The following is a 27,494-nucleotide window of genomic DNA, read 5'->3' on the forward strand; positions in this document are numbered from 1 at the left end:
CCAGGCAATAAAATTCTGCATTTAAACAACGAAATCAGCTTTCTCACTGCAGAGTAGAGGGAAAAGCAGATCTCTGGATATTAAACGCAATCAGAACTCTCACTATAGGGACAAAAGATTAAAGCAATGGTAGAAAATAGAAATAGAAAGGAAAGAATAGGATGGAAGGTTCAAAGGATAAGATGGAAGAGAAATGACTATTTCTTTAAAATAATTATAAAAGGATTCCATTCCAGTTCTGACTAACGAACTCAGGTCCCAATCAACAGTAAATAGTTCTATGAATTTTGTGATAGAGAAAGGAAATAATAAGGAAAGGAAATGATCTATAGCCAAATATGGTAGAAAGGTGATCAAAAAAAGTCTGGTAATAACCACATAATGAATTGTTTCCAGTTTTGACATATAGAATCATGTCTTTATCTACAGCCCTGTATCTAGATAAGACATTGACAGAGAACTATATATTTTAAGTACCTGCATCTAGGGATCATTTGGGTCTCCTTTCATGGTACACTATAAATCTTCAAGCTTATAAGAGACAACCCTCTCTCCCTCACTGTCTTTCCTCCTCTCTTGAAAAATCTAGGAAGGCCAGAGGGAATGTTATTCCTTCTACTGGGTATAGAAAGACTCTGGTCACCAATATGAAATAGATGGGATCAGTAGGGTGCCTCTACTCCACTTTCACTAACCTGGAAGCCTGGGGGGGGACCATCAATCAATAAATATCTATTAAACACCTATTATATACCAGGCACTGTGCTAGATGTTAACACTAAAAATACAAATATGGAATGAGACCTATCCTCAGGAAACTAACTGATTGAATTTACTAAGGGAAACAACATGTAACTCTTTATAAATCTATTCAAAATATGTATTAATATATAAAATGACTGAGGACAGGGAGTTAAGGAAAAATTTTATGTGGAAGGTAGGATTTATATTTAATTTAAAAGGAAATGAGGGAATCTATAAGACAGAGAGGTAAGGAAAAACTTACTTTCCAAACATGAGCAATAACCAGTGAAAAAGTATGAAGAAAGCAGAGTTTACATTTCATTTCTAATATGTTGATACTTACTTGCTTGTTTTACACAAAAGTACACCTAGTTTTTCATTTTACATCAGCCATAAATATAAACTCTAGATTAAGATAATGGCAGTAATAACTGATTTCTATTTATTCAAAAAAATGGATTCATTCACAATTTTCTCAAACAGTGCAACAAATGATATACACCATTATTTTGTTGATAGATCCAAATGTTTACAGTATCTGGTGACTCAGATATTAGTATCTTTTATTCAGTCGATAATGACTATCAGACTTTTTTACCTTTCTACAAAAGTATAATATAGTAAAGCTCTAAAGTATAATGTATTACAGTCCAACACTGCTTTTTAAAAAGATTATGTTCTTTTTGTTTCTAGTAAAAAGACTAATATTTAGGTTATAATAATCCTCACTAAATAGTAAATATGAATAGTCAATCATCCTTGAGAGAAAAAAATAAGATTTTATCCTAAATAACAAGGTATCAAGTACACAGAAATATATAATCAGGATGATGAATAATCAAGTCTGCTACAGGAACAAAACTGGAAATATATTTGAGCTCACTTACTCTGTGTATAAATCCTCTATCATTGCAACAATAATGACAATGAAAGATACTGCAAATATCTGGCATCCAGAACCAATAAGTGAGGAAAATATCAGAGGGTGACTTGATGGTCTAAATACATCTCCATGTACCTGTTTCCAGCCATACTCATCTCCTAGGTCTCTGTCCTATGTATAATGGGGGAAAATTATAAAGTGTTAGATACAATGAAGTGATAAAAATGAAAATTAAAAGCTTTCTTCTTCAATATAAATCACTTAATTTGGGGGCTGAATACCTCACTCCTCTCTCAACAAAGAGGACATTACTTAGAATAGTCTATACAATGTCAGAAATGATGACATGTATATGGTATTTTAACTTTTTCTTTGTTATAAAGAAATGCCCAATTTCACATATTTCCAAATAAATATGATATGATATATATATATAAAGGTAACAAAATTAAAACATCCTAAAAATTAAAAATATATGTAAAACTTATAAAAAAATTCAACACATATTAAAAAATAGCTGTTATCTCTGACATATCATGATAGTAAAGGGCAAAGTCATCTGCTTAAGTACAGCACCAATCCTGGGTATTTTAGGTAATAGAGATTGAAAAAAGTTTGAGAAAGAGTAAGAAGAAAGATCAACCTGGGAGAAGTTACTGTCTGCAATTCTTAATCTTCCTTTAGAAGATAATTTCACAAGTATATGATTAGTACTGCAGCACTTGTTGTTCTACATAAACAGGGATCATATGTGGAGTACACTACTGCCATGAATTTGGAGCTCCCAATGACATTAATAATCTCATGTGTCTGAAAATTTTTAAAGTGCTTTCACAACCACTCTTTCATTAATCTTCAAAAAACATTGGGAGACTAGTATCATCATTTTATAGAGAAGCGACTTGCCCAGGTTCATGTGACTAGTAAGTCAAAAAATGAAAACTAAATGCAAGAATCCTAGTTAAAGGCTAGAAAAGCCCTAGGGTAAAATAGCAGACAATTATAGAATATTCATTTGGAATGGATCTTCGAAATCAACTAAACCAAATGGGGAAATGGACTCAAGAAAGGTTGTCATGGTTAAAAGTACAACCAGCATACATAGCTCAGGTATCCTACTTACAAATCCCAGTGATCGCTGTACCATGCCACGATTTTTAAAAACTGATGCACTCTCTTAAATATCACCCTTAATAAACATTTACCCCCCACAAAATATTAATAAACCAAATAATCCCAATAAGTTATGAAAGATTTGACAAAAAGACCCATCTTCCCTATTTACATGTAAAACTTAACAAATATTACTAATTTTCTTAAATCCTAAATAATATTCTTCAACATAAGAAAAAATTCAATATTCTGATGCTTCTCAAAATTTCTTAATAAATTTATGTAAGTTTTTAAAATGAACTTTGGAAAATTAGAAAATATTTACTCACCATATCATCCATTTCTTCCTCTTTACTATATCGTGCATAATCTTTTCTTAAAGTTCTCATTAAAATCATCGAAACTAAGCCCACCAAGAAGATAACCATCATAAAAGAATTGAAAATTGAAAACCAGTGAATCTAAAAAATACAAATATTACCAACATAAAATAGCAGTCATAAAATTCAACAAGTTTTATAAAAATATAAAATTTTTATTTATAAACACAACAGCTTAACTTACTACATTTAAAAAAATTACCAATAACATATGATAAACCAAGGGTTCTTAAGCTCCCCCCCCCCATTTGCAACCCCTCTTTATTTGAGAAATGTTTATGTTATCGCAGGTATGTAAGTATATAAAATAGATAAAATAGGTAAATAAAGCAAACATTTACTGATGATACCATAATTTTGCAACCTTCACATTCAATTATCAGAACCCATATGGGAGTCACAACCCACAGTTTTAAGAACCTGGAGGATAAATGACTTAAACTAGCAACTGACTGTTAAAAAGCAATTTCCTCATTCTAGTTTTAGACATATTATGATACACAGAAAACTTCTCCACAACAAACTAAATGCTTAAATTGAGGAACACCAAAATTGTGTGTCATATAAAAAAAAGATAACATTTGCTATAACTGCTATCAGTGGATCACATTTCTATTTAAGATACTCATAAATTAAAGAAAAATAATCTAAAAGTTTCCTTATAATCTGAAATTTATAGTGTTCACTGCTTTCCTAATTCACTGGAAAGGAAGGGAAAGAAAGGTTAAGGGAAATTCTCTCATACAATCAGAGAATACAATTTAAAGTTTATGCAAAAGGGAGGAGGGACAAAAAAAAGATACTGATTCTTGAACCACATTTTCATCTGCGCACTGCGCGCGCACACACACACACATACATACACATACACACCCTTACCCTACCCGCCAGAGTTGGGTCTATATCCATAGAGATAGATTTCACTCAAAAGCCAGAGAGAAGGAAAAAATAGAGACGAAGGTAGATTAAGGGAAGGAGTATTTTGAATCAAAACAAAAATATTAAAATATTTACAGCTTTTTCTTGAAGTAACAGAAAAATGGGACCATCAACAGAGGAAATGCTAAACAAATTGAGGGGTATAAATTGACACAGAATACTGCCGTAAGAAATAATAAAAGCCAAGAACTGTATGTATGAACTGATATAGAATAAAATGAACAGAGCGTTTATACAGTGACAATAATCCTGGAAAAACAATTTAGGACCTCTGATCAGACTAATAATCAACCACAATTCCACAGAGGTAACAATGAAACCATGCTTCTTACCTGATAGAGGGGTAAAAGAGTTAAAAGTGCAAAACAAGATCTCTCTCTCTCTCTCTCTCTCTCTCACACACACACACACACACACACACACACACACACAGAGCCCCCTATGTTTATTTTTTTTCCCCTTCTAAACATAACTAATGCAAAAATAAATGTGTTTTGCTTGACTATGTATGTTTGTAACTGTGATTTTATTTTTCGTTAATTTTTATTTGGAGAAAGAGGAGCTAAAGGGGGGGTAAGAAGGAAGTTTTTTGCTGATTGAAAAATTAATTTAAAAAAACTTGCCTGGCAAAATAAGCAAATAACTAATAAATTTTTTGTTTAAAAAAAAATTGCCTGGTTCTTACTTTCCAGATGTTTTGTAACATTTATAACATGCCTAATCTAGCTACTCAAAATTATTTTCCATTCCTTTCTATCTCACTGTCCTACACACAGTTCCTTTTTATTTTTGCCTCTATGTCTGCTCGTATTGGGACACTTTTTCAACTAAGTATTCCCCCTACCCTTATTCAACTCTCCCAAATTTAAAGGCCTAACTCAAGTTTCATATTCTACATGAAAACTACTCTTAACTGTTTTGAGCTTCCCTTATTTCCCTTCTTTTATAACATGAATCACATATTTTAGTACTTAATCATGTTTTGATAACATTATCATTACTTTATGTATCTTGTCCTGTCTCAACAGTTGGAATAGGATCCTCGTGAGGGCAAGGACCACATTTCAGTATTTCATAAGTAATGTAAGCATTATAGTAAATAACATAATAATTATCTCCTACAGCTTATAAGTACTAAATAATAGGCATTAATTACATTAACTAAAAAAAGTTGTTCTCTGCTAGCTTAGCCCAGAGTAAATTAGTTTTGGGGTTTTAGGTAAAGGATTTTTTAAAATTAAGTTCTGTTCCTTTAACCTACCTCCTACTCTAATTCATCCATATCCAAAAATTAAGATTTCCTAAGAATTTACTAAGTGCTTTGAAAACAGGTTTTTATATATATATATATATATATATATATATATATATGTATGATATGAAACGCAGAGGATACAGTATAGGTTTACAAATATCTCTTTCCTAAGGACAAATTATTTCACTTAGTCAGGAAATACTTAATAATATATAAGTTCTATGTTACCTATAAATTAGTACTAAGAAATGATTCTATTCGTGAGTATATTATGCAGGAATGTAAAGGGAAAAATTAAATGATAACATAAAGAAGTACTTAGATGTTTTAAATCAATTCCCAGTGAGGAAACCACAGGAATTTATATTGTTTATGTGTTTTTAAAAAAATGTTTCAGAAGATTTTTCCAAAACTGCCTATAAAGTTATTAATAGATAATGTTTAATATTCTGATTCAAAATGATTTTATTTCAATGGAACAATGATGGTGGGAAAGCAAGAGTCAAACAAAAAGAGTATTCTTCCTTCTTGGAAAAAATAATAACAGAAGTCATGACAGGAAGATGATTTTGGTGAGAAGCTAAAAAATTTGATGTTAAATGAGTTTAAGGTGACAACAAGATATCCAAGATGAAACATCTAGCAGACAGATGAAAGCAGAACTATGACCCTACTTAGATCACTGACAAAAACCTACAATGGGGGAAAAAACCCTACAGCCTCAATTTTATTAAGCTATCCTTTTGCTCCCAAAAGATAAAATTACGGTGAAGAAGCCTACAGCTTATAGTACAATAAAAACTTCTCTTCAAAACTCAAAATAATTGAATTAAAAGGGGAAATTTTATGTATAAATTAAAATCCTATCTGTGAGTGGAAAACTTCTGATGGGAAGAGATCTTATAGGACAAAGTTCAAAATGACCAACTTACATCTTAGAACAAAAATATGACAGTCTATAGGACATCCAGGAATGAAGTAGTTCAATTGTCACTCACTCATGCAAGCTATATCTAAACAACAATACCAAATTTACTAATGATTTACAGAAGTTAAATGGGGAATAGCCAAAAAATGATAAAGGATCTATTTTCAAAGGGCTCGATTTAAACTTCATTTCTGCTATTTACTACCAGGTGAACTTCAGGGAAGTTGTCAGACCACTTAGGGCTTCAATTTCCTTCTCTCTAAAATGCAGGATTCAGACTAGATATTGAGTAACGTCTCAGCCCTAAATCCAAGGATCCTACAATCCCTCAACTATGCAAAAACTATTCTTCCTGACCAAGTAGTCCTATGAGAATAAGTAAAGCCTAATTTCTTTTATAATAGGCTAAAAAGCAATCATTAACCCAATTTTTATTAAGAATCTATGATGAGAACAACACACTTTACCTAGCACTTTACCATTTATAACATACTATATCTTCACAAAAATTTTGTGAAATAAATTGTTCAAATAATATTTTTGATTTTTTTTTTTTTGCCAGGCCATGAGATTTCCTCAGGATGGAGAATTCCCAGTGAGAAAATTCTATCTAACAACACAGATAAGTACTATGTATAAATACTAAGAGGCACTTATTCTGCAACTGAAAAGTATTCTAAGTCTTAAGGTATGGAGACATCAAGAGGTCACAGTGACTAGTAGAGATGGAACTTCAACCACAGTCTGCCTACTAGATTCTAAGGCTGGTTCCTTAAATGCCAGAATACATTGTCTTCTCAGTGAAAACATTATGATCACCAATTAACAGATTAGGAAACTTGAGACACTAGTGGTAGCGTAAATGAGACTAGCAATTTAGTGTCCTAGCATCCAAGTTCAATAACCTTTTTATGATTTCACACAGAGGCTGTCTCCACACTGCAATCAACATGGCAAAGCACATTTAAGTGCAAAAAAACCCCAAAACAAAACAAACAAACAAAAAAAAAACCTAATGACTTCCTAACTATAAAAGACATTGGTAGACCAAGGCAAACTTGCAGTCTGAGCTCACTACTTAGCCCTTACCTTTTTTTCCCTTTAAAATGTTGACCATGTCTGAAAAAATATAAATCTCTCTATATTTTAAATTCCTTACTGGCAGAAAGTGTTAGTGTTTGGCCTTTAAACTTTCCTAGCAACACAAGTACAAACACACCCATACTACTACCACTGTAACCCCTGTTACTACCCAAAATTCCTTTCAAAGATCAAAAAGTCCCACCACTGTAGCTGTGCTAATGCTGCTGCCACTGCTCTATCATCTTCTTCATTTCAACCAATACCAACAAGAGACCCCTGATTCATTGTGCAAGGTAAGGGAGTTCTCTCTTTTGATGAATGGTATGTTCTGTTGAAACTAAAGTTTTATCTAAAAAAAGAAAATTGCAAATGATAATGTAACCATGGGGAGGGAAATCATCTTACCTCTGAGTCTCAACTTTTTTTCTGTGTCAAATGAGAAACATGTTATTATTAATATTCCCCAAACTAGAGAAACTTTAAAGTTCTCTTCAGTTCCACAATTCTATAATTCTAGTATTCTATTTTGTTTACAAAAGTTTTCTGTAATCCAGAATGGGAACCTAAATATAACTAATAATGTATTTTTCAACAAAACATTCCATTTATATTGAGTTCTACTTAACAACACTTTCTGGAATTTAATCAGGCAACAACCAGACACTTCCCAAGTTTGTGGGAATATCACAGGCATATATCCCTACCAATTGTCATCACAAGAGTAGGACAGAAGCAGAGGAGTCAGATGACTACAGGTAGTAGCTTGAGTTGGCAACTAACATCATCCCTAAGAGCTTGGAGGAAATTGAAGGAAGAGGGAGCGGAAAGATTTTCATGTTTTCCCACCTCACCTGCATAAGAAGTGCTAACAGTAAATCAGACTGTGGTAAAAGCTAGAGCCAGGAATAAACAAGTTAAAATATACTTCACTGATTATTGGGATAATCTTTTGTGCCTCCCTCCAAAATGGAAAAAATTTAAGCCTTGCTCTCTTCTGAAGAGATGACAGAGGGATGGGTCAATAGAAGTTCCGATGGAACTTCAGCCTGGGATCTCTATAGAAGGATTGGGCAAAAGCCTAGGCATACCAAAAGCTCTGTGCTATGAGCAAAGTAGTAGAAGAAAAACAAAACTTATTCCACACTTCAGGTTTTTAAACTTTGGTGGCATCCCTCGATCCTCAGCTCTCATTTGTCTCTTTTTATAAAGTTATAAAAAGCCCTCTTGCTTTCAGAGGGGAAACACATGATTTCTTCAGAGCTGGGAGACTAAAAAAAGCTGCAAAATATACAAGACCTAAAAGACATTACTGACACTCTAGGAATTCAGCTATGGATCAGAGAGAACTGAAGGTTCTCAAGTCCAGCCCACTTATTTTATACCTGAGGGAAATGAAGCCCGGTGGTTAAGCAGTGGGCCTGGGGGTCTTACAATTGGCTGGGGGGGGAGAAGCAGATTCCCATACCCAACTTCCTGATCCTAAGCTGGTGAGTGGGTACCCTCTCTAGAGATCTTCCATCAGTCATCTCAAAAACAGCACGACCACCTTGCAATGCAACATGTGCTCACTCAGACTTCCTGCCCGAGCCCCCCAGCTTGGAGACAAGGAAGCCTTCCCTTTCTGTCCTTTTCCTTTTCCCTTCCCACCTCATGCCTATAGGACACACTTCCTTTGTACCCTCTCCTCCAATAACTGCCCTCACCTCAGCAGCTCCTCTTTGTCTGTTTTCAATTTCCCTTTTAAGATGTAAGCACCTTTCTGACAGGAATGACCTTGATTTCAGGACACTCTTAGCACAGGGATCAGCAGCCTAGTACCAATAAATGTTCTATCTACTCACCCTATGGACTCTAATGTTCTAACGTTAGATCTAACTAAGATCTCAAAGAATTATATTTTATTTCAAAGAGGGATGGTCATTTATCTATCAATGACATTTAATAAGTTTCATTTCCAAAGAATGGCCTTACAAATTTCACTATACTTCATTAAGTCAGTTCAATGGGGAAAAAGTGAAAGAAATTAATATGCATTAAATGGCTTAAATATACAAAATATTTTACATACCCTGTGTTGAAAAAAAGATGGATCAAGATATTTGTCAAATCGATCTTCAAATTTTATATCTGATTTTTTCCATTTCACCTGAAATAAAATTTTATTTTGAATAATTTACAAAAATCAAAGAACTAGAATAAAAATTTTAAAAGAAATTTAAAAGTACTAAGAAACTAGAGCCAGGATGGAAAATGGCTGTCATTATTGGCACTTCAAAACAAGTATAAAAAAAGGAGTCAGTGCATATTTCTCTATATATACAACATCAATACAACTTTGTCATATCTTCTAAGATTATTTGTCATCTTCTAAGAGTGACAAGAGTTCAGTTTTCAAGATCTATTTGTTGTTGGCTAATGTTTTAATCTAGGATAAGTTTAATATCTGAAATTAATCAAAATAAGAACCAAGAGAACTTCATTTTTAGATTGAATTACTTCTACTTGATCACACCAAAAGAATTTCATAAATAAAATTTTTCAAATATTTGCAAAAGTACATATATACAACACTTAAAAAGACATTGAAAATTGGCTACTAAGTTCATTTTTCTAGTTACCCAAGTCAAAGAGTGTGATTAGGAAAGAAAGGCTCTCCCTACAAAAGTTACTTTCTTTTACCCTGACCAATTTCAGAAAGTATTAAGAGTAATTTTGCCATCAATTGTTAAAAATCTTCCCTCTTATGAACATTTCAATGACAGATCATATCCCACCTGGTGGGAGTATGAAGGAATTGCAAACTGGTTTGTATCTTCCCTGCCAAACAATAGGCTCAAATGTTAAAATGAGTACTTAATAGCACTCTTTTTTAGAAAAGAGATAAAATAATTCATATGTATTATGAATACATACACAGTTTTTCTAGTCTAAGCTAGTTTTGAGGATAAATTTTGTTATATCCCAGAGCAAATCCTGCAGAACAGAACTGAACTTATGTGCACTATAGAAAGCTGGACTCAAGATGTCCTTTTCTTAATTACAACCTAATTTCAAGATGATGGGACAGATTAAGTCAAATAGACAAAAGTTATAATATTTAGTTACAACAAATTTTTTATTCATCTATTTCAATTCTAGAACAAATAACTGTGAGGAATATGAACTAAATACTGCTCTCTGAATGGTATATTTTTAATACTTACTGAATATGACATTGAAATTTTAGTATTTGCTATCAGTTTCACCTTTCCTTCACTAGTTAAGTTAACATCCACAATTCTATTTCCATTGAAACCTATTTCCAGCCTTTTGTAGGTCCAAAGATAGTAATCTTCAGCATCTTCATCTGCTTCACCAACAATACCTATAAAAGACAAATGCTAACATTTTACAACGCAGTATCACTAATTACTAAAAAGAAATCTTTTTCTAGTTTTCCTAAAAGCTGAGAGCACGTTACTTCCACAATATTCAATTGGAAAAAGGTAAATAAATACTATCAAGCCCAATTATTTAGAATAATTGTTTTGTAACTGTCCTGCCAAACATCAGTAGGCTCCAACTTTGTGGTATTTAACAGCACTCTTTGTTAGAAAAGAGAAAATAGCATAATTCATAATGTGCATTATGAAAACATGCATAGTTTTTCTACTCTAAAAGGCTAATTTTAAGGCCAAATTTTGTTACATACAGAAGCAAGTGTTGCAGAACAAAACTGAATTTATGTGCACTACAGAAAACTGTACTAGATGTCCTTTTCTTTATTAGACCCTGATTTCAAGATGATGAAACAAGTAAATCAAACACACAAAAGTTATAGTATTTAGTTACAATAAATTTCTTATTAATCAACTTCAGACCTGTTTGTGAGGAATATGAACTGTGTGTGTGTGTGTGTGTGTGTGTGTGTGTGTGTGTGTTGATCCTCAGAGAAGCCAAGTAGTTTAGAGCAGAAAAAAAAATTGTTCTACAATTCCAGATAAGAAGTCATAAAGAAGAAAAGAAGACTGGTTGTATAGTTCAGGGTAATCCATAACTACTACTAGAAGGAAAGAGACTCCCTCAAATCTGATAAAAATTTTTGTTAACCGGTCCTACGATTTCATCAGTGTGGGGAATTCACAGTATAATACAGAACAGCCATCTGTTTATAATTCAGTCTTAAAGAAGCTAGCAGGGGCACTGAGGACTTAAGTGATTTATCCATAGTCACATAGCTAATATATGTCAGACATAGTCCTAAAGCCCTATCTTCTTGTTTGCAAGGCCTACCTTGTCTATTAGCTCACAATCGTGTAGAGATCTACACATCTATCTTATCTTAAATTACATTACAATTCTATGATATAGGAAAGGAAGTGCCATGATTTTGACAAAAATGAAACAGACACTAAGAGAATGATTTTTTTTAAAGTAATAAAATCATTTGGTAGCCTAGATTAAAAATTTGAATTCCTGAATTTTCCACCACCATTCTATTTTTTTTGGAAACACAAGCAAATACAAAGGACAAAACGATGAAAGACCCCAACTGGAAGTCAATGTAAGAAGCATAAACAACCAATCAACACTTCCAGTCACCTATTCCTTCAACCCCCTCAGCCAATACTTCAGTTTCTTGAAGGTCTTTGTATAAAAGATCTCTCCAACCTCAAATTTCTCATTATACTCTGAATACACCAACTTAGAATTAGTGAACATACATGCTTTATCTTCCTTATTAGATTTTAAGTTCCTGGAGGACAGGGACTATTTTAATTCCATTCACTACCACATGAAAGGGACTTAGAATTTTTAACTGAACTCATTCAAAACCATTCACTAAGCATAAACTATGTACTTGAGGGTAGCAGGAGATACAAAATTACTTTCCATTTGTCAAGTTTGTCTTCTCATTGTTGACTTCACAAACTATTTGTTCAAGGTTTTGCACATTCTAGCTCAATCTTTCCTTTCTTTTCCCCTCAAACACCTTCATAGGATCAGAGATTTTAAATTTAGAACTGGAAGAGAGCTCACATAACATCACCTAATGTTCCATTATTTTTATAGATAAACCCACTGAGATAAAGTATTGACCAAATCCAAAAATATTAAATAGCAGAGCTGGAAGAAAACATAGTTCTAACTCCAAACATTAAGTCTCATATTTTCAATTATCTCTACCTGTTGTTAAAAGCAAGGAAATTAACCAAGTCAAATGAATTTATTCCTTATGACAGAACTGACCTTGTCAAGGGATTATAATACTTTTTAAGGAGATAAAAGAGGAATTTTAGAGGTCCTAATTAATTTTTTAGGGGGCACATGTACATTTTTTCTTCCCCAGTTAAAAAATGTTTAGTCCCTGCAAAATGCACAAGTAACTATGATATGTTCCAGATCAACTGTCTCTGTCAAGGTCCAGACTTCCTAAAAGTATATGACTCTAATGCTTATACTCACAACTTACCATACTAACAATTTCAAGGTTTAGCTTGGTGACTGTAAGGGTCTGTCTAAATTCAGCCTTTCTCCTTTGCAACTAAAAATCCTATCCATCCTGCAAAATCCCACAAATATCATTTCCTTCATAATCTTCACTGAAGACCCTTTCCTTTCTTCTGAATTCCTAGATAATGATATCACAATGTATAACATTTATTTGGTTAGTCTGTAAAGTCTCACATTTTCTTGCAATTGAGGCCATTTTCCACTATTTCAATAGTCTATAACTTAATTAATCTATGCCACTGAAATACGAGCAGAAAGTTAAGACCTATTTCAAACTCCTTTTTTAAATAACATCTTTCTTGATTCTGGCTGAAGCACAATCAGAATTGATCAGTCCTTAAATAATAACAATTCACATTTATGTAATATCATCTTAAAGTTTACCAAGTGCATCCTTATGAAACAAGTAGTACTATGAAATAGGCTCAGAAAGGTTAAGTGACTTGTCCAACAGCAACAATAATAGTAACTAAAAGTTATATAGCAGTTTATACATATTGTCTCATTTGATTCTCCCAACAAACTTTACACAGGTGCTATTACTATTATCTCTATTTTACAACTGAGGAAACTGAGACAAATGGATTAAGTGACTTACCCAGGGTCACACAGCTACTAAGTGTTTGAGGCTAGCTTCAAACTAAGGACTTCAAGCATTTCCAAGCTCCACATGCAGGCCTTAAGCTGCTGAACTACCTACCTGCCCAAGTCCACACAGCAACTGACTATATATTATAATGAAATAAGTTTAAAAGAACACTCATTGCATTAAGAACAATAGAACAATGATATTAGCTGGCACTTACGTAGTGGTTGCTGTGTACCAGCCCTGAGGCTAAGTGCTTTACAAGCATTTGATCCTCACAATAATCCTGCAAAATTGGTGCTCTTATTATCCCCAACTTTACAGATGAGAAAACAGGGGCAAACAAGGGTTAAGTGATTTGGCACATGGTCATCCAGCTAGTTAAGTGTCTCAGGATAGATAGAAACTTTCTGACTCCAGGCCCAGCCCTACCCATAACACACATGGAGTCTCTGAGGCTCAGAGAGATTATGTGACTTGTCCATTCAGACAGCTATTAAAGGTCCAAAACCTGGTTGAAACCCAAGTCTCGCCTGATTCTAAGTCAACACTATACTAAAATGGCACAAGCTCTCTCTTCAAAGAGCTTGTGAGCATAATAGTTTTTTATTATTATCCCCATTTTACAGATAAGGAAACATTTAGAAAGGCTTGTTACCATTTTCCCGGCAATCCAGGCTACTCAAAAACGTGTTATCATCTTTGACTCTCTTACCTGCCAATATCCACTCAACCTACAAATGCTACCGATTTTTCTTTACAGTATAGGTCATATGAAAGTAATGTTTTTGCACTTCCTTTTTTTTTCTTTTTACGCTCACTACTCCCTACCAGAATCTAAATCCTTAAAACCTCAGCCTTAATTATTGCTATAGTCTCCCATGAAATCTTCCCACCTTGAGTCTTATATACCCTCCGATCTAGTCTATACCACAGCAATGCTGATAAGATACCACTTTGATCATTCCTCTGTGAGGCTGTCTTGGGTCCTTTTCTATTTTTACTCTCTAACTTGGATGACCAACTTCATTAGCACACATGAGTTTAATTATCCCCTTTATAAAGATAACTTACAAATATACATACATGTGTTATAACAAATAAACACATACGCACAAACTATAGGACCTCTCTTAAGCACCCACTCAAATTAGATGTTTCTGGAGACATAGCAAATCCAAAACTAAACTCATTCTCATTATATTTTTCCCAAAATCCCTTCTAAACATACCTCTTTCTTTTCAGAGTACTACTATCCTTCCAATCACTTAGTAACATAATATTGGCATTATCCGTGAATCCTCACACTTGTTCATCCCACATATCAAATTTGCCAGTCCTCTCTCCACAATATCTCCAGTAAACATCCTATTCACCTCTTACTTGGACTCTGAAAAAGCTTCCTTTTCTAGTTGGTTTTGCCATGTCTCAAGTCTTTCTCTATCTAATTCATCCTTTACACAACTATGGAAGAGAAGAGACTGTCCTAAAGTGTATGAGTCTGACCATGTCACTCTGCTCTACTCAAAAGACTCCAAAGGCTCTCACATTGCTTAAAGGATCAGTATAACTTCCTTTGTTTAGCTTTTAAAACCCTTCATAACCTTGTTTCAAATTGTCTTTCCATCTGTCATACATGGCTCCATTTCTGGCACAGCTGAAGTCCTACTGTTTTTCAAACACATCACTATCACCTATCTTGCTACCACTGCACTAGTGACATTGCATACCTGGCACATTTCCCACTTCAACTTTACTTCTAGCAACATTTTAAAAATGTTTTCCTTGTCAGATTCTTAGAATATGGCATCCCACTGTCCACAAAGTAAGATAAACACCTAACTCTTATACCCATGGCTAGAAATTACATCTGGAATAGTTGTCAACATGTGTAAAATTTATCCCCTACATTTCCTTTCTATAAAACCCCTCTCTAATCAAATGGCCTACTTCTCTGCCCTGCAAAGGCTTATGCTCTTTCTTCCCATATCTCAGTTCATTATATTTTTCCTGATTGATACACCCTCCTTATCCATTCAAATCCTGGCCCTCTTTAAAAATACTAAATTGTACCCTTCCCAACAAACCTTCCTCAATAATTTCTGCCTTGACTATTCCAATTTGCATTAACAATTTTGTAAGATTTATCATTTATTGCCTACTATTGCCAAATATTGCTGTTACATATCACTTATTGTAGATGTTTGCTACAAGCACCAATTAGACACTAAGCTCAGTGAGGGCAAGGATCTTGTCTTCTCTATGTCTGTACCATTCTCAGAGTCTAGCATAATGAACAGAGTAGATCATTCTGTTGATCGTTCCTTGGTTTTCAAATCACAAAGAACTAAGAAATTCAGATAATTTCTTAGGCCACATCATTATTTTGTTTAGATTTGCTTCCAAGGTGTTCTTCTAAAGAAGCGCTGTCATTAGTAGATTTAAAAAGAGAATTGGTTTGATATATCATATTAAATGTATTATATAGTGATTGCACAAGTCACCAGTAGCAATTATGAGCACCAGAACAGTCCACATTAATAGCATGGTTCACTTTGCACAAAGCAGAGGGGCAGTGCTGAGGGGAAAAAAAGGCTCAAAGCCCACTGCTTGGGGACTTTGCTCAATAATTTGCCACCCCATAAATTAGGAAGCCACTATCCTGTGAGAATTTAAATAACACCCAATAATTTTATGTTCTATGTTTGGCTTGCTTTTGTGCTTCAAATAACAATACTCTCCTAACCCAATAAGTCCAAAAATTGTTCTTAGGACCTAGCATAGTTTAATATATATAAAATACATGAAGACACAGAAAAAGACCCTGATTAAAGTCTGTCACTGCAATTTGTTATACCTAGCTAGACCTCAAGCTATCCCTGCTAAGGTCACTGTGGAGTCAGCACTGCAATTGACTCATCTTCCCTTGCTTAAACTTTCCAACCAAGGAGACATAATAGAAAACAGAAATACACCCACCAGACACCGTAAATGATCACAGAATTTGGAGCTAAAAGGAACCTTAAAAGAGATTAGGAAGTTCAGGCTCCTGATTAAGAACCTTGTCCAACATGTATGTACAAAAATATTTATAGCAGCTCCTTTTATAGTGACAAAGAATTGATAACTGAAGAGATGCAGGACACCCCAGAATCAGCCGGAGTCAGGATAAGCAAAAGTCCTTAGTCTTTATTCTTGGTCTTTAGACGCAGGATTGAACAGGATGGAAGCAGAATCTCCGCGACCGCCTTCTAGCTCGTCTATTGCCAAAGACTGACTCTGGCTAGTCTTACTCCACCCCCTAGTCCCTCCTACAATCCTCTGTATACAACAATTATTGAGCCAGCACAAGATAGTGGGAAGGACCATTTTCCGAGCATATGCCCATAGAGTACTGTTCAATCAGTAATTAGCCCTAAGTGCTTGAACCAACCTCAGTGCAACGACTCAAGAGTTTCAGTCCTCTACACATAACTGTGATGGAATACTACTGTGCTTTAAGACATGATGAACGAGATACTTTCAGAAAAAGTTTATATGAACTGTTGCAAAGTGAAGTAAGCAGATCCAGGAGAATAGTATACATAATAACAACAATATTATACAATGATCAACTCTGAATGACTTATTCTCATCAAGACAATTCCATAGGACTTATGATGAAAAATGCTATCCATTGCCAAAGAAATAAGTTATGAGAGTCTGAAAACAAGCACATTTTTTAAAACTTGGAGATGTTGGGGGTTTTTGGTCGTGCTTTCTCTCAAAACATGGCTAATATGTATCATCCAAGTCAAATCGCTTATCTTCTCAAGGTGAAAGGAAAGGAGAAAAGGAGAGATTTTAGAACTCAAAATATTTAAAAATAATGTTAAAAATTGTTTTTATATATAACTGGAAAGTATATGTGTGTGTGTGTGTGTGTGTGTGTGTATGTGTGTTTATGTATGTGTATGTGTATATGTATACACACATAATATAAAAAAAAAGATTCTAAGAAGAACAGGTTCTGTTCTGAACAGATCTGAAAAGAACTTCTGAGATCATCTAGATCAATGATCTCAAATGATCTCATTTAACAGACAAAGAAACTGAGACCCAGAAAGATGAAATAATATGTTCAAGGTCACTCACTATGCAGCTGGAAGACGAACCCAGTTGTTTTGATTCCAAATCCAAGATTTTTTCAACTACATCATGTTGCCACCCTGATACTTTATATAGCCATTTATGTGAACTGTTTACCATTCACACATTCAAACAACAATGAATAAACATAAGCCAGGTAAACCATACTGAAAATATTATATGATTATAATACAATACCTTAGTTTTCATGGTAGGATGCTCAAATAGCATGATTATTCACTCACAGCTTAAAGAATAATAATCACTAGATTTGTCTCTGTCCATAGCTTTAAGAGAAAATCACAGTCAAAGAAACTGACTATGAAAACCCCATATAACTGTGTAGTTTGTATTTTGTATAACATTTATGCTAATTTAAGCCACAAAGACTTCACTTAAATTAAAAAAAAAATTTTTTTTTCTCACATTAGGATTAAAACTAAACATTTATGTTCTTATAAAAGGTAGGCACTTTGACTTGAAGGCTATGTAAATGCTTACTTGTAAGCCTTAGTTTTATAAGATGAAATCAACTGCTGAATCAATTAAAATGTAACCTGGAGCCAAAGTTTAAAGTTCCTGCCCTATATTCAATTCAGTCACTAAGAAAAAATGAAAGTATTTAATTACTGCCCTCATTTCCATCTACTAGTACTTCTCCTAGCTAAGGAAATAGATGAACTAGTAGAATATTTGCTTAGCAGGTTAAGTTTTGGTGTTCTATATTTGCCCAACACATGATTCTATATATTCATACCCCCTACGGAGGAGAAAGAGCAAATAAATGAATGAGATTGAATGAATTTTGGAAAAAGCATAAGAAAAAGTAAAGGATATTCACAAGAGCTTATTATTCTGTCTTAATTACTAATTTTACTCTGTAAAACATGTTCTTTCCTTAGGGAAGTCTATGTCGGATTTAGTTTTTTCATTAATTTGGTTTTTATTAAGATTAATGTTTATTCATTAGTAATAGATGACAAAGACAACATATTAAAATGAATTACTTTTATACACGATGCAAATATTATAGAGAATTACTTTAATCACTATAAAGGCAGTAACCAATTCAGTGCAAGTGATTAAATAAATAATGCTGATAAAGAAAATGTCAAAATGAACTTTAAATTATACTTTACCCCATATTGGTAAATCATCGATGTACATCTGGTACCAGTAGTGATTCTTGATAGCATATACAAAAGCATCTCTTTTCGCTTTGTCTAAGTCAATTTCACAGTAGTTGGTTTGCACGTCATCTGCTTAAGTTAAAATAGTCTAATTAGACCACAAATTTGTGAGATATACAATGAAAAACACACATTAAAAAAGTCACCTTTCCTAAGCTTAATATTTTCTAATTTAAAAACTTTTCTGTAGTTTTATCTCTTATAAAATAGGAGGGGAGTAACAGTAAGATGAGACTAAAATGATCAATACACTGCCTACTAAGATAAAAAGATCATCAGTTTGAGCTCCTAAAAAGATTCTTCATGAGGTCAGTCTACATAACTTAATAAGTTAGTTAATAATTCTCAGAAAAATAAATTTTAATTTTCCTTTTAAATTTTGCCCACAAAAATGATTATTTATTAATTTTTATTTCAGTCACTAAATTATTAAACTATGGATGATAAATTCATTCAAGTAATAAAGATGAAAGCACTATGTATGTATATTTTATTTTATTTTTAATAGCCTTTTATTTTCAAAGTACATGTAAAGATAATTTTCAATATTCACCCTTATAAAACCTTGTGCTCCAAATTTTTCTCCCTCCCTTACTCCCAAAGGCAGCAAGTAATACAATATAATTTAAATATGTGAAATTCTTCTAAATATATTTCCGCATTTATCTATACATGTATAATTTAAAGAAAAGTTCTTTAAGAAGCATATATTTTAACAAATACCACAAATGCAGTAAAGCATGGAAAAGATTTAAATGAACTTATGCAAAATAAAACATGCAGAACAAGACAACCAACATTGTCCAGTTTCATCTGACTCTTGGAGTTTTCTAGGCAAAGATAATGAAGTGGTTTGCCATTTCCTTCTCCAGCATATTTTACAAATGAGAAAAATGAGGCAAACAAGGTAAGTGACTTGCCTCAGAACTACTATCCAAGGCCAAATTTGGTTCTAGCTCTAGCACTCTACCCATTGTGCCACTATTACCTAGCTACCCTTTACTTAATGATTATAACAATGTTAAACAAAAAGCAAAACTCAACAACAAAAAACTATCAAAAATAAATGTTGTAGAATTGTATGGCTCCAAAAAACAAAGAAAGAAAGAAATATGAGAAGATACCTTCTTCCTACTCCACAGGTGGGAAAATCATAAGTATAGTACATGGCACATATTTTCAGACTTTTTCAAGGAATTGAACAGTTATGTTAATTTTCTTCTTTTTGCCTTTAATTATATATGGTATTGCTCTCTGGGAGTGGGAGGAAGGACATTGGAGAAATTATACTGATAGAAACTGCCAAAGATATCAATAAAAACTTATTTTTAAAAAAACTCATAGGAAATTTGTAAAGTTGCATAGCAAAAATTGAATTCAGGGCCAAACCTACATCATATATACACTACAGAAACTTTAACTTCATTAAGATCAAAATTTTCTTAATCTATAAAAAGTAAAAGAAAAAAAAGGAATGATCTTTTTACCCAAGTAGAGAGAAAAATAAAATTTTTAGTCACTAAAAAAAATTAAATTTTTAATGGGATTGATTTTATAAATGATTTAAAAAATTTTGACTAAAAAATAGCAATTAAAAAGAAACAGATTAAAGAAAAGGTCTGCAGTACATAAAAGACATAACTTTCACATAATATCTATCAGAATAGCATGCACAATCTCCTAAAGGAGAAATGGGTCTTGAAATCCACAATGCTGATCCTATGAAATAAATGATTTTTTTAAAAATAAAACTTTTAATAAATCACATAAAAAGTTGTTCAAAACCAGCAAATTACCAGCAAACCACATGAAAGATCAGTCCAAATCATAAGAGAAATGCTAATCAAAATTCTATCTGACTTATTATACACACACAATTCAGTTCAACATTGGAAGAGTTGCAAAGACAGGTCATCTTCTCCTTGTCTAATAAGTCTTTATTATCATCTGCTAAATCATCATCTACACCCACCCCTTACTTTGAGTGATCCCAAATCGTTGTCCTGGGTTCTTCCTTAGTAATCTATCAGGAGCTCCTATCTACTTAAAATGATCCAGAGCAGACAGAACCAATAATGGGTAACCACTGAGAAGCACAAAGGACCTTCCCTTCTTCTGTCTTAGCCTAAGAAAAGCCAATTTTTCCCACTCCCACCAGTGCAGGACACATTATCTAATCCCTAACTCTATCTGAGGTGCCCTAGAGTCCAAGTCTATATCAGCACATGGACCCAAATTTGCCCTGCTATTATGTTCTCTATAATCCTCATGGCCCCGCAATCTTGCCATCTACTTTGCTTGCTGTCAGGCCCTAAAAAAACCACTGGCCACCGAAACACATTCTCCTTTGTACAATGTTTCATCCAATGAGAATGTGACCAATTTAAGCACTGCTGGCACATCTTTGCTGTCCTATTTGTATCTCTAGCATTTCTCCTAGTGCTCAGCAAAGAACAAGCAATTAGAGCACATGCTTCCCCTCCCATTCCATCACCTCACATATTAACCCAGTCGACTACTGGGCAGCTCTAACTATTCCCAGTCCTTCCTCATAGCAATCCTAAATTGGTCTCTTTTACATCTTCAATCCACAGGTCTGAGTTCTACCCCATGGGGGCAAATAAACAAGCTAAATCTTTCACTTTCCACTATATGACACTCCTTCAAATACCTGAAGACATTGATCACATGTTCCTTGAGTATTTTTTTCCAGGCTAATAATACCCAGTTCCCTCAACATAGTCCTCTGTTAATTCAAAAAACATTTACAGGTTGCTAGAAAAAGAATGTCAGTTAAACTCTAAGAAAACAAATGTTATTTAAATTTTCTAAATAGATTATAAAAAGTAGTCCAGCTATCAAGTTTTCTAAAAGTTTCAAAATCTTTATTAAAACCAAGTATAGAATTTTCTAAGTAAAGATTTAATTTACAGATTAAAGCATTTCCCAATGCCTAATTTCTAATTTGTAAATTCTGAAATAGTTACCTTTGAATTTTATATCTAAGCCACTAAACTCCAACTCAACTCCTTGAAGAGCTTCTCCCAGTGTTTCATGGTAATGGCTGATGCTTTTTTTCGATCCCACACAGAAAGGAAGTGAGAAGTATTTATAAGTTTCTTGTCGATTGTGGTATGGTCCTACGGTATTCATCCATAAAACAACTTCTTCTTTATCTTGGTACTAAAAAGAAAGCACATTAGAATATAAAATTATAAACTTAAAAGTATTGTACTTTTTTGGTCAGAAATATCTAAGGTAAACAGAGATTAATTCCTTATATTACACATACATGTATACAAACAATCACACACACTATACTACTGATGGAATGAATGGAGTCTAGCAAAATACTATGCCCGTAATTGCACCCAGTATCTAAGTGGGCCCTTGTGAGAAACAAAATGATTCTGTGGAATTACGTACAGACAGAACTATCCTGTATTGAAGCCCACTGCTAACTTATAAGCTATGTGTTGAATCCCAACTTCCAAGGCTATCTTATAAAAATGGGGAGGTCATAACCACCATTTACTAAAGAAATGAGATATAACTGTTTAAAGTCCAGTCCCATCTTCCCTCTTATCAATTGCAAATTCATTAGTAAACTCTGCCACTTTTAAAAGCATCATAATAAAGCAGTGGTCCTCAAACTTTTGTTCTCAATAGCTTTATCCTATTAAAAATGATTGAGGATCTGTCCAAAGAGTTTTTGTTTGTGTGGGTTATAGTTATAGATATTGATCACATTAAAAATAAAAACCAATTATGAATTTGTAGACTCTCTGAAAGGTTTCAGAGATTCCGAGGATGCTCTGGACCAGACTTTGAGAACCACTGTAATAAAGCTTTGTCTCTTGCCCGGGGAAACGTTTAAGTCTAAGAATTCATTCCAGATACCTCTCCACCTTAGTGATTTGTTGTACCTCATCATGACTTGTTGTACCTCTTCACTGCTGGAACTAGCAAACCAAGAGACACAAGATTGAAAGACAGTCCAAAAAACTAATTTTAGCTATTGGTTTCTTTCACCAATAAAGATGAGATTAATAAGTAAAAAATACATATTTATGAAATTTCATCTTTAGACTTCTATATAACTTCTAGTACAGCATTATGTCACAGTTTATCTATTCCAACATTGTTTTCCCATGATATAAACCTCAAAAAATTTAGTCTCAGCTCCAACTCTTATTATATGACCAAAGGTAAAACATATAAACTCTAAAAGCCAGAGCATTTCCTGACTATATCTTCAATATTTAATCTACAGTACTGTTGTGGTGAAAATACTTTGTAAACAATGATTCAGTCATTATTCTTATTAGTCATATTATTTCCCCCAACATCTAAGATCAATTATCCATCAAGATATCTAATTCCAGGTACTAGTTCTGATAGTCACTAACTGGCTTGATGGAGGAAAAAAATCAATTAATTCCTATGAATCTTGGTTTCTTCTCTCTATAAAATTTTGCATATGTGATCAAAATTCCTTCTAGTTTTTGAATTTCTAATTTTCCCGCTACTTGATTATTTCAAAAATTAATTGACATAGGTTAAGAATATTAAAACGATATGTACAAATTAAATCAATTTAAATAGCACAAAAAAGTTAAAAGAGGCTACCATTAAAAAACTACATATCTCTCTCCTATACTGAGAATCTGTGAATCTCAATGCTGGTAGAAGCACAGGAATAAAGTCAAAAAGTACCTTATTCTGTTCACGTGCCCATTATTTCTGGGGGGGTTTTCCCCCCTATTTTAGTTCTCATACCTTTTTTAGGCATTCCTTAAGTATTAATTTTTATTTTGCCAGATGCTTTACTCTAATCCCAAACCAACTCTCTAACTCTGAATATTTGCCAGGGGATCTATACCTAGCTCTTAATATTCACCAATAAACCATATAGTATCTTTACATACATGGCTATTATCTGTACCTTTAATACCCATTTCCTATCAACTTTTCTAACCAATCAAAACTTTATACCCTCTAGAATACCTTCTTCCTAAAGCACAATCACAGCACACTGAAAAGAATATTTAAAGCTACTTTCCATTCTCCTATACTGGCTACTTTAATAGTTCCTATTATAAAAGCAAAAGAAAAAAAGGCAATTTACAGAAGGAAATCCTTAAAAATCAAAGAATGAACAATAATGTAGGACTACAGAGTCAGATTATAAAGGAGATTAATAGCTCTCTACAGTAAAAAAAATAAAAACCTATTTTTTCTTAAGTAAATGGCATATTTTTTCAATAAAATGGTCAGTATTATGTGGTATAGTAAAGAGCCAAAGTCAAAGCCAGGAAGAACCCTCCAGGCTGAGTGATCCAAGAGAAGTTCTCAGACTAAGATTCTAAGATTCCAAGATGCTGAATTGCACTGAAAGAATTTTCCTTAAGCAGGAATTTCATCACTAATGAATTGTTGATAGAGCTGTGAACTGACCCAACCATCCAGGAAAGCAATTTGGAACCATGCCCAAAAGGCTATCAAACTATGTACCCCCTTTGATCCAGAAGTCTCACTATTGGGCCTGAATTCCATAGAGATCAGAAAGGAGGGAAAAGGCCCCACATATTTAAAAAAAAAAAAAAAAAAAAAAAAAAAAAAAAAAAAAAAAAAACTTGTGAGGAAAATCAGAAACTTTTTGAGCAAAACTAAGAAACACTTTCCACACAAATTAAGTCTGAGCTAAACAACTGGAAAAATATTAAATGCTCTTGGATTGGGCGAGCAAATATAATAAAGATGACAATATTACCTAAACTAATCTATTTATTTAGCGCTATACCAATCAGACTCCCAAAAAACTATTTTGGTGACCTAGAAAAATAACAACAAAGTTCATATGGAAAAACAAAAGGTCAAGAATTTCAAGGAAATTAATGAAAAAAAAAATCAAATGAAGGTGGCCTAGCTGTACCAGATCTAAAATTATATTATAAAGTAATGGTTACTAAAACCATCTGGTATTGACTAAAAATAGACTAGTTGATAAATGGAATAGGTTAGGTTCAAAGGACAAAACAGCGAATAACTTTAATAATCTAGTGTCTGACAAACTGAAAGACCCCACTCTTTGGGATAAGAACGCATTATTTGACAAAAATTGCTGGGAAAATTGGAAATTAGTATGGCAGAAACTAGGCATTGATCCACACTTGACACCGTATACCAAGATAAGGTCAAAATGGATTCATGACCTAGGCATAAAGAATGAGATTATAAATAAATTGGAAGAGCATAGGATAGTTTACCTCTCAGACCTGTGCAAGAGGGAGGAATTTATGACCAAAGAAGAACTAGAGATCACTACTGACCACAAAATAGAAAATTTTGATTATATCAAATTGAAAAGTTTTTGTACAAACAAAACTAATGCAGACAAGATTAGAAGGGAAACAATAAACTAGGAAAACATTTTTACAGTCAAAAGTTCTGATAAAGGCCTCATTTCCAAAATATATAGAGAATTGACTCTAATTTATAAGAAATCAAGCCATTCTCCAGTTGATAAATGGTCAAAGGATATGAACAGACAATTCTCAGATGAAGAAATTGAAACGATTTCTAGCCATATGAAAATATGCTCCAAGTCATTATTAATCAGAGAAATGCAAATTAAGACAACTCTGAGATACCACTACACACCTGTCAGATTGGCTAGAATGACAGGGAAAGATAATGCGGAATGTTGGAGGGGATGTGGGAAAACAGGGACACTGATATATTGTTGGAATTGTGAATACATCCAGCCATTCTGGAGAGCAATTTGGAACTATGTTCAGAAAGTTATCAAACTGTGCACATACCCTTTGATCCAGCAGTGTTTCTACTGGGCTTATACCCCATAGAGAGACTAAAGAAGGGAAAGGGACCTGTATGTACCAAAATGTTTGTGGCAGCCCTGTTTGTAGTGGCTAGAAGCTGGAAAATGAATGGATGCCCATCAATTGGAGAATGGTTGAGTAAATTGTGGTATATGAACGTTATGGAATATTATTGTTCTGTAAGGAATGACCAGCAGGATAAATACAGAGAGGACTGGCGAGACTTACATGAACTGATGCTAAGTGAAATGAACAGAACCAAGAGATCATTATATACCTCAACAACAATACTGTTTGAGGATGTATTCTGATGGAAGTGGGTCTCTGTTAAAGAGAGCTAATTCAGTTTCAATTGATCAAGGATGGACAGAAGCAGCTACACCCAAAAAAAGAACACTGGGAAATGAATATAAACTACTTGCATTTTTGTCTTTCTTTCCAGGTTATTTTTACCTTCTGAATCCAATTCTTCCTGTGCAACAAGAGAACTGTTCGGTTCTGCACACATATATTGTATCTAGGATACACTGCGACATATTTAACTTATATAGGACTGCTTGCCATCTGGGGGAGGGGGTAAAGGGAGAGAGGGGAAAAGTCAGAACAGAAGTGAGTGCAAGAGATAATGTTGTAAAAAAATTACCCAGGCATGAGCTTTGTCAATAAAAAGTTATTTTAAAAAAAAACTTGTGGCAGTCCTTTTTGTAGTGGCAATAAACTGGAAACTGAGTGGATGCCCATCAGTTGAAATAAGTTATGGTACACGAATATTATGGAATATTATTGTTCTGTAAGAAACAATCAGCAGGATGATTTCAGAGAGGCCTGGAGAGATTTACATGTACTGATGCTGAGTAAAGTGAGCAGAACCAAGCGAACATTGTATACACCAACAAAAGATTATGTGATGATTAGCTGGAATGGACATGACTCTTCCCAAGAATGAGGTGATTCAAGCCAATTCCAATAGATTTGGGATGAAAAATGATAGCCATACCCAGAGAGAATTATGGAGACAATATGGATCCAAACACAGTACTTTGCCTTTTTTTTTAACTGGTTGGTTGGTTTCTTGTCCCTTTCAGTCTGATTTTTCTTGCATATGACAAATATGGAAATATGTTTAAATCAGATTGTTTGCTATGTTGGGAAGGGGGAAGTAAAAGAGAGGAGGAGAAAAATTTGGAATACAAAGTCTTATAAAAATGAATGTTTAAAATTCATCTTTTGAATGTATTTGGAAAAAATAAAATACTATTGAAAATGAAAGAAACAAAAAAATTGATTCCCCATGTATCATTGAAATCACAGATCTAGTCTCTACCCTATAAGAAAGCATGGTTCTCTATAAGGAGAGGAGAGGAGTTAATAGTAAACATAGGTCAATAAAAATGCAATTTAAAAATAAAGTAGATTGAATTGTAAATATACTAAATTCAGACAATTCACAAAGCAGATTGAAAGGAAGAATCTGCTAGAACTGAGTTCCATCAAAGTGCCCAAGCCCTTCATTTCTTTTTCTTTTTTTATAGACAGAACCCATGCCTGGGTAATTTTTTACATTATCCTTTGCACTCACTTCTGTTCCGACTTTTCCCCTCCCTCCCTCCAACCTTTCCCCCAGATGGCAAGGCAAGCAGTCCTATACATGTTAAATATGTCACAGTATATCCTAGATACAACATATGTGTGCAGAACCAAACAGTTCTCTTGTTGCACAGGAAGAATTGGATTCAAAAGGTAAAAATAACCTGGAAAGAAAAACCAAAATGCAAACAGTTTACATTCATTTCCCAGTGTTCTTTCTTTGGGTGTAGCTGCTTCCGTCCATCCTTGATCAACTGAAACTGAGTTAGATCTTCTCTCTGTCAAAGAAATCCACTTCCATCAGAATACATCCTCATACAGTATCGTTGTTGAGGTATATAAT

At 33.6% G+C, this 27,494-nt stretch overlaps 1 protein-coding gene across 2 annotated transcripts in view; it reads right to left on the reverse strand.

Moving 5' to 3' along the window:
- TM9SF3 (transmembrane 9 superfamily member 3) overlaps positions 1-27,494 on the reverse strand; it is a 61,044-nt gene that overhangs the window by 20,536 nt on the left and 13,014 nt on the right. Inside the window, exons 2-7 of one of the 2 annotated variants that reach the window (XM_051981764.1) lie at positions 21,710-21,905; positions 18,672-18,794; positions 10,529-10,689; positions 9,394-9,471; positions 3,070-3,201; positions 1,632-1,798 (exon numbers count right to left, since the gene is read on the reverse strand). In XM_051981764.1, the coding sequence (XP_051837724.1) occupies positions 1,632-1,798; positions 3,070-3,201; positions 9,394-9,471; positions 10,529-10,689; positions 18,672-18,794; positions 21,710-21,905 (857 nt within the window). The remainder of the gene's footprint in view (positions 1-1,631; positions 1,799-3,069; positions 3,202-9,393; positions 9,472-10,528; positions 10,690-18,671; positions 18,795-21,709; positions 21,906-27,494) is intronic. The other variant, XM_051981763.1, reaches the window with a different exon arrangement.

Source organism: Antechinus flavipes, chromosome 2, assembly GCF_016432865.1.
Source record: "Antechinus flavipes isolate AdamAnt ecotype Samford, QLD, Australia chromosome 2, AdamAnt_v2, whole genome shotgun sequence".
Taxonomy (NCBI): Eukaryota; Metazoa; Chordata; class Mammalia; order Dasyuromorphia; family Dasyuridae; genus Antechinus; species Antechinus flavipes.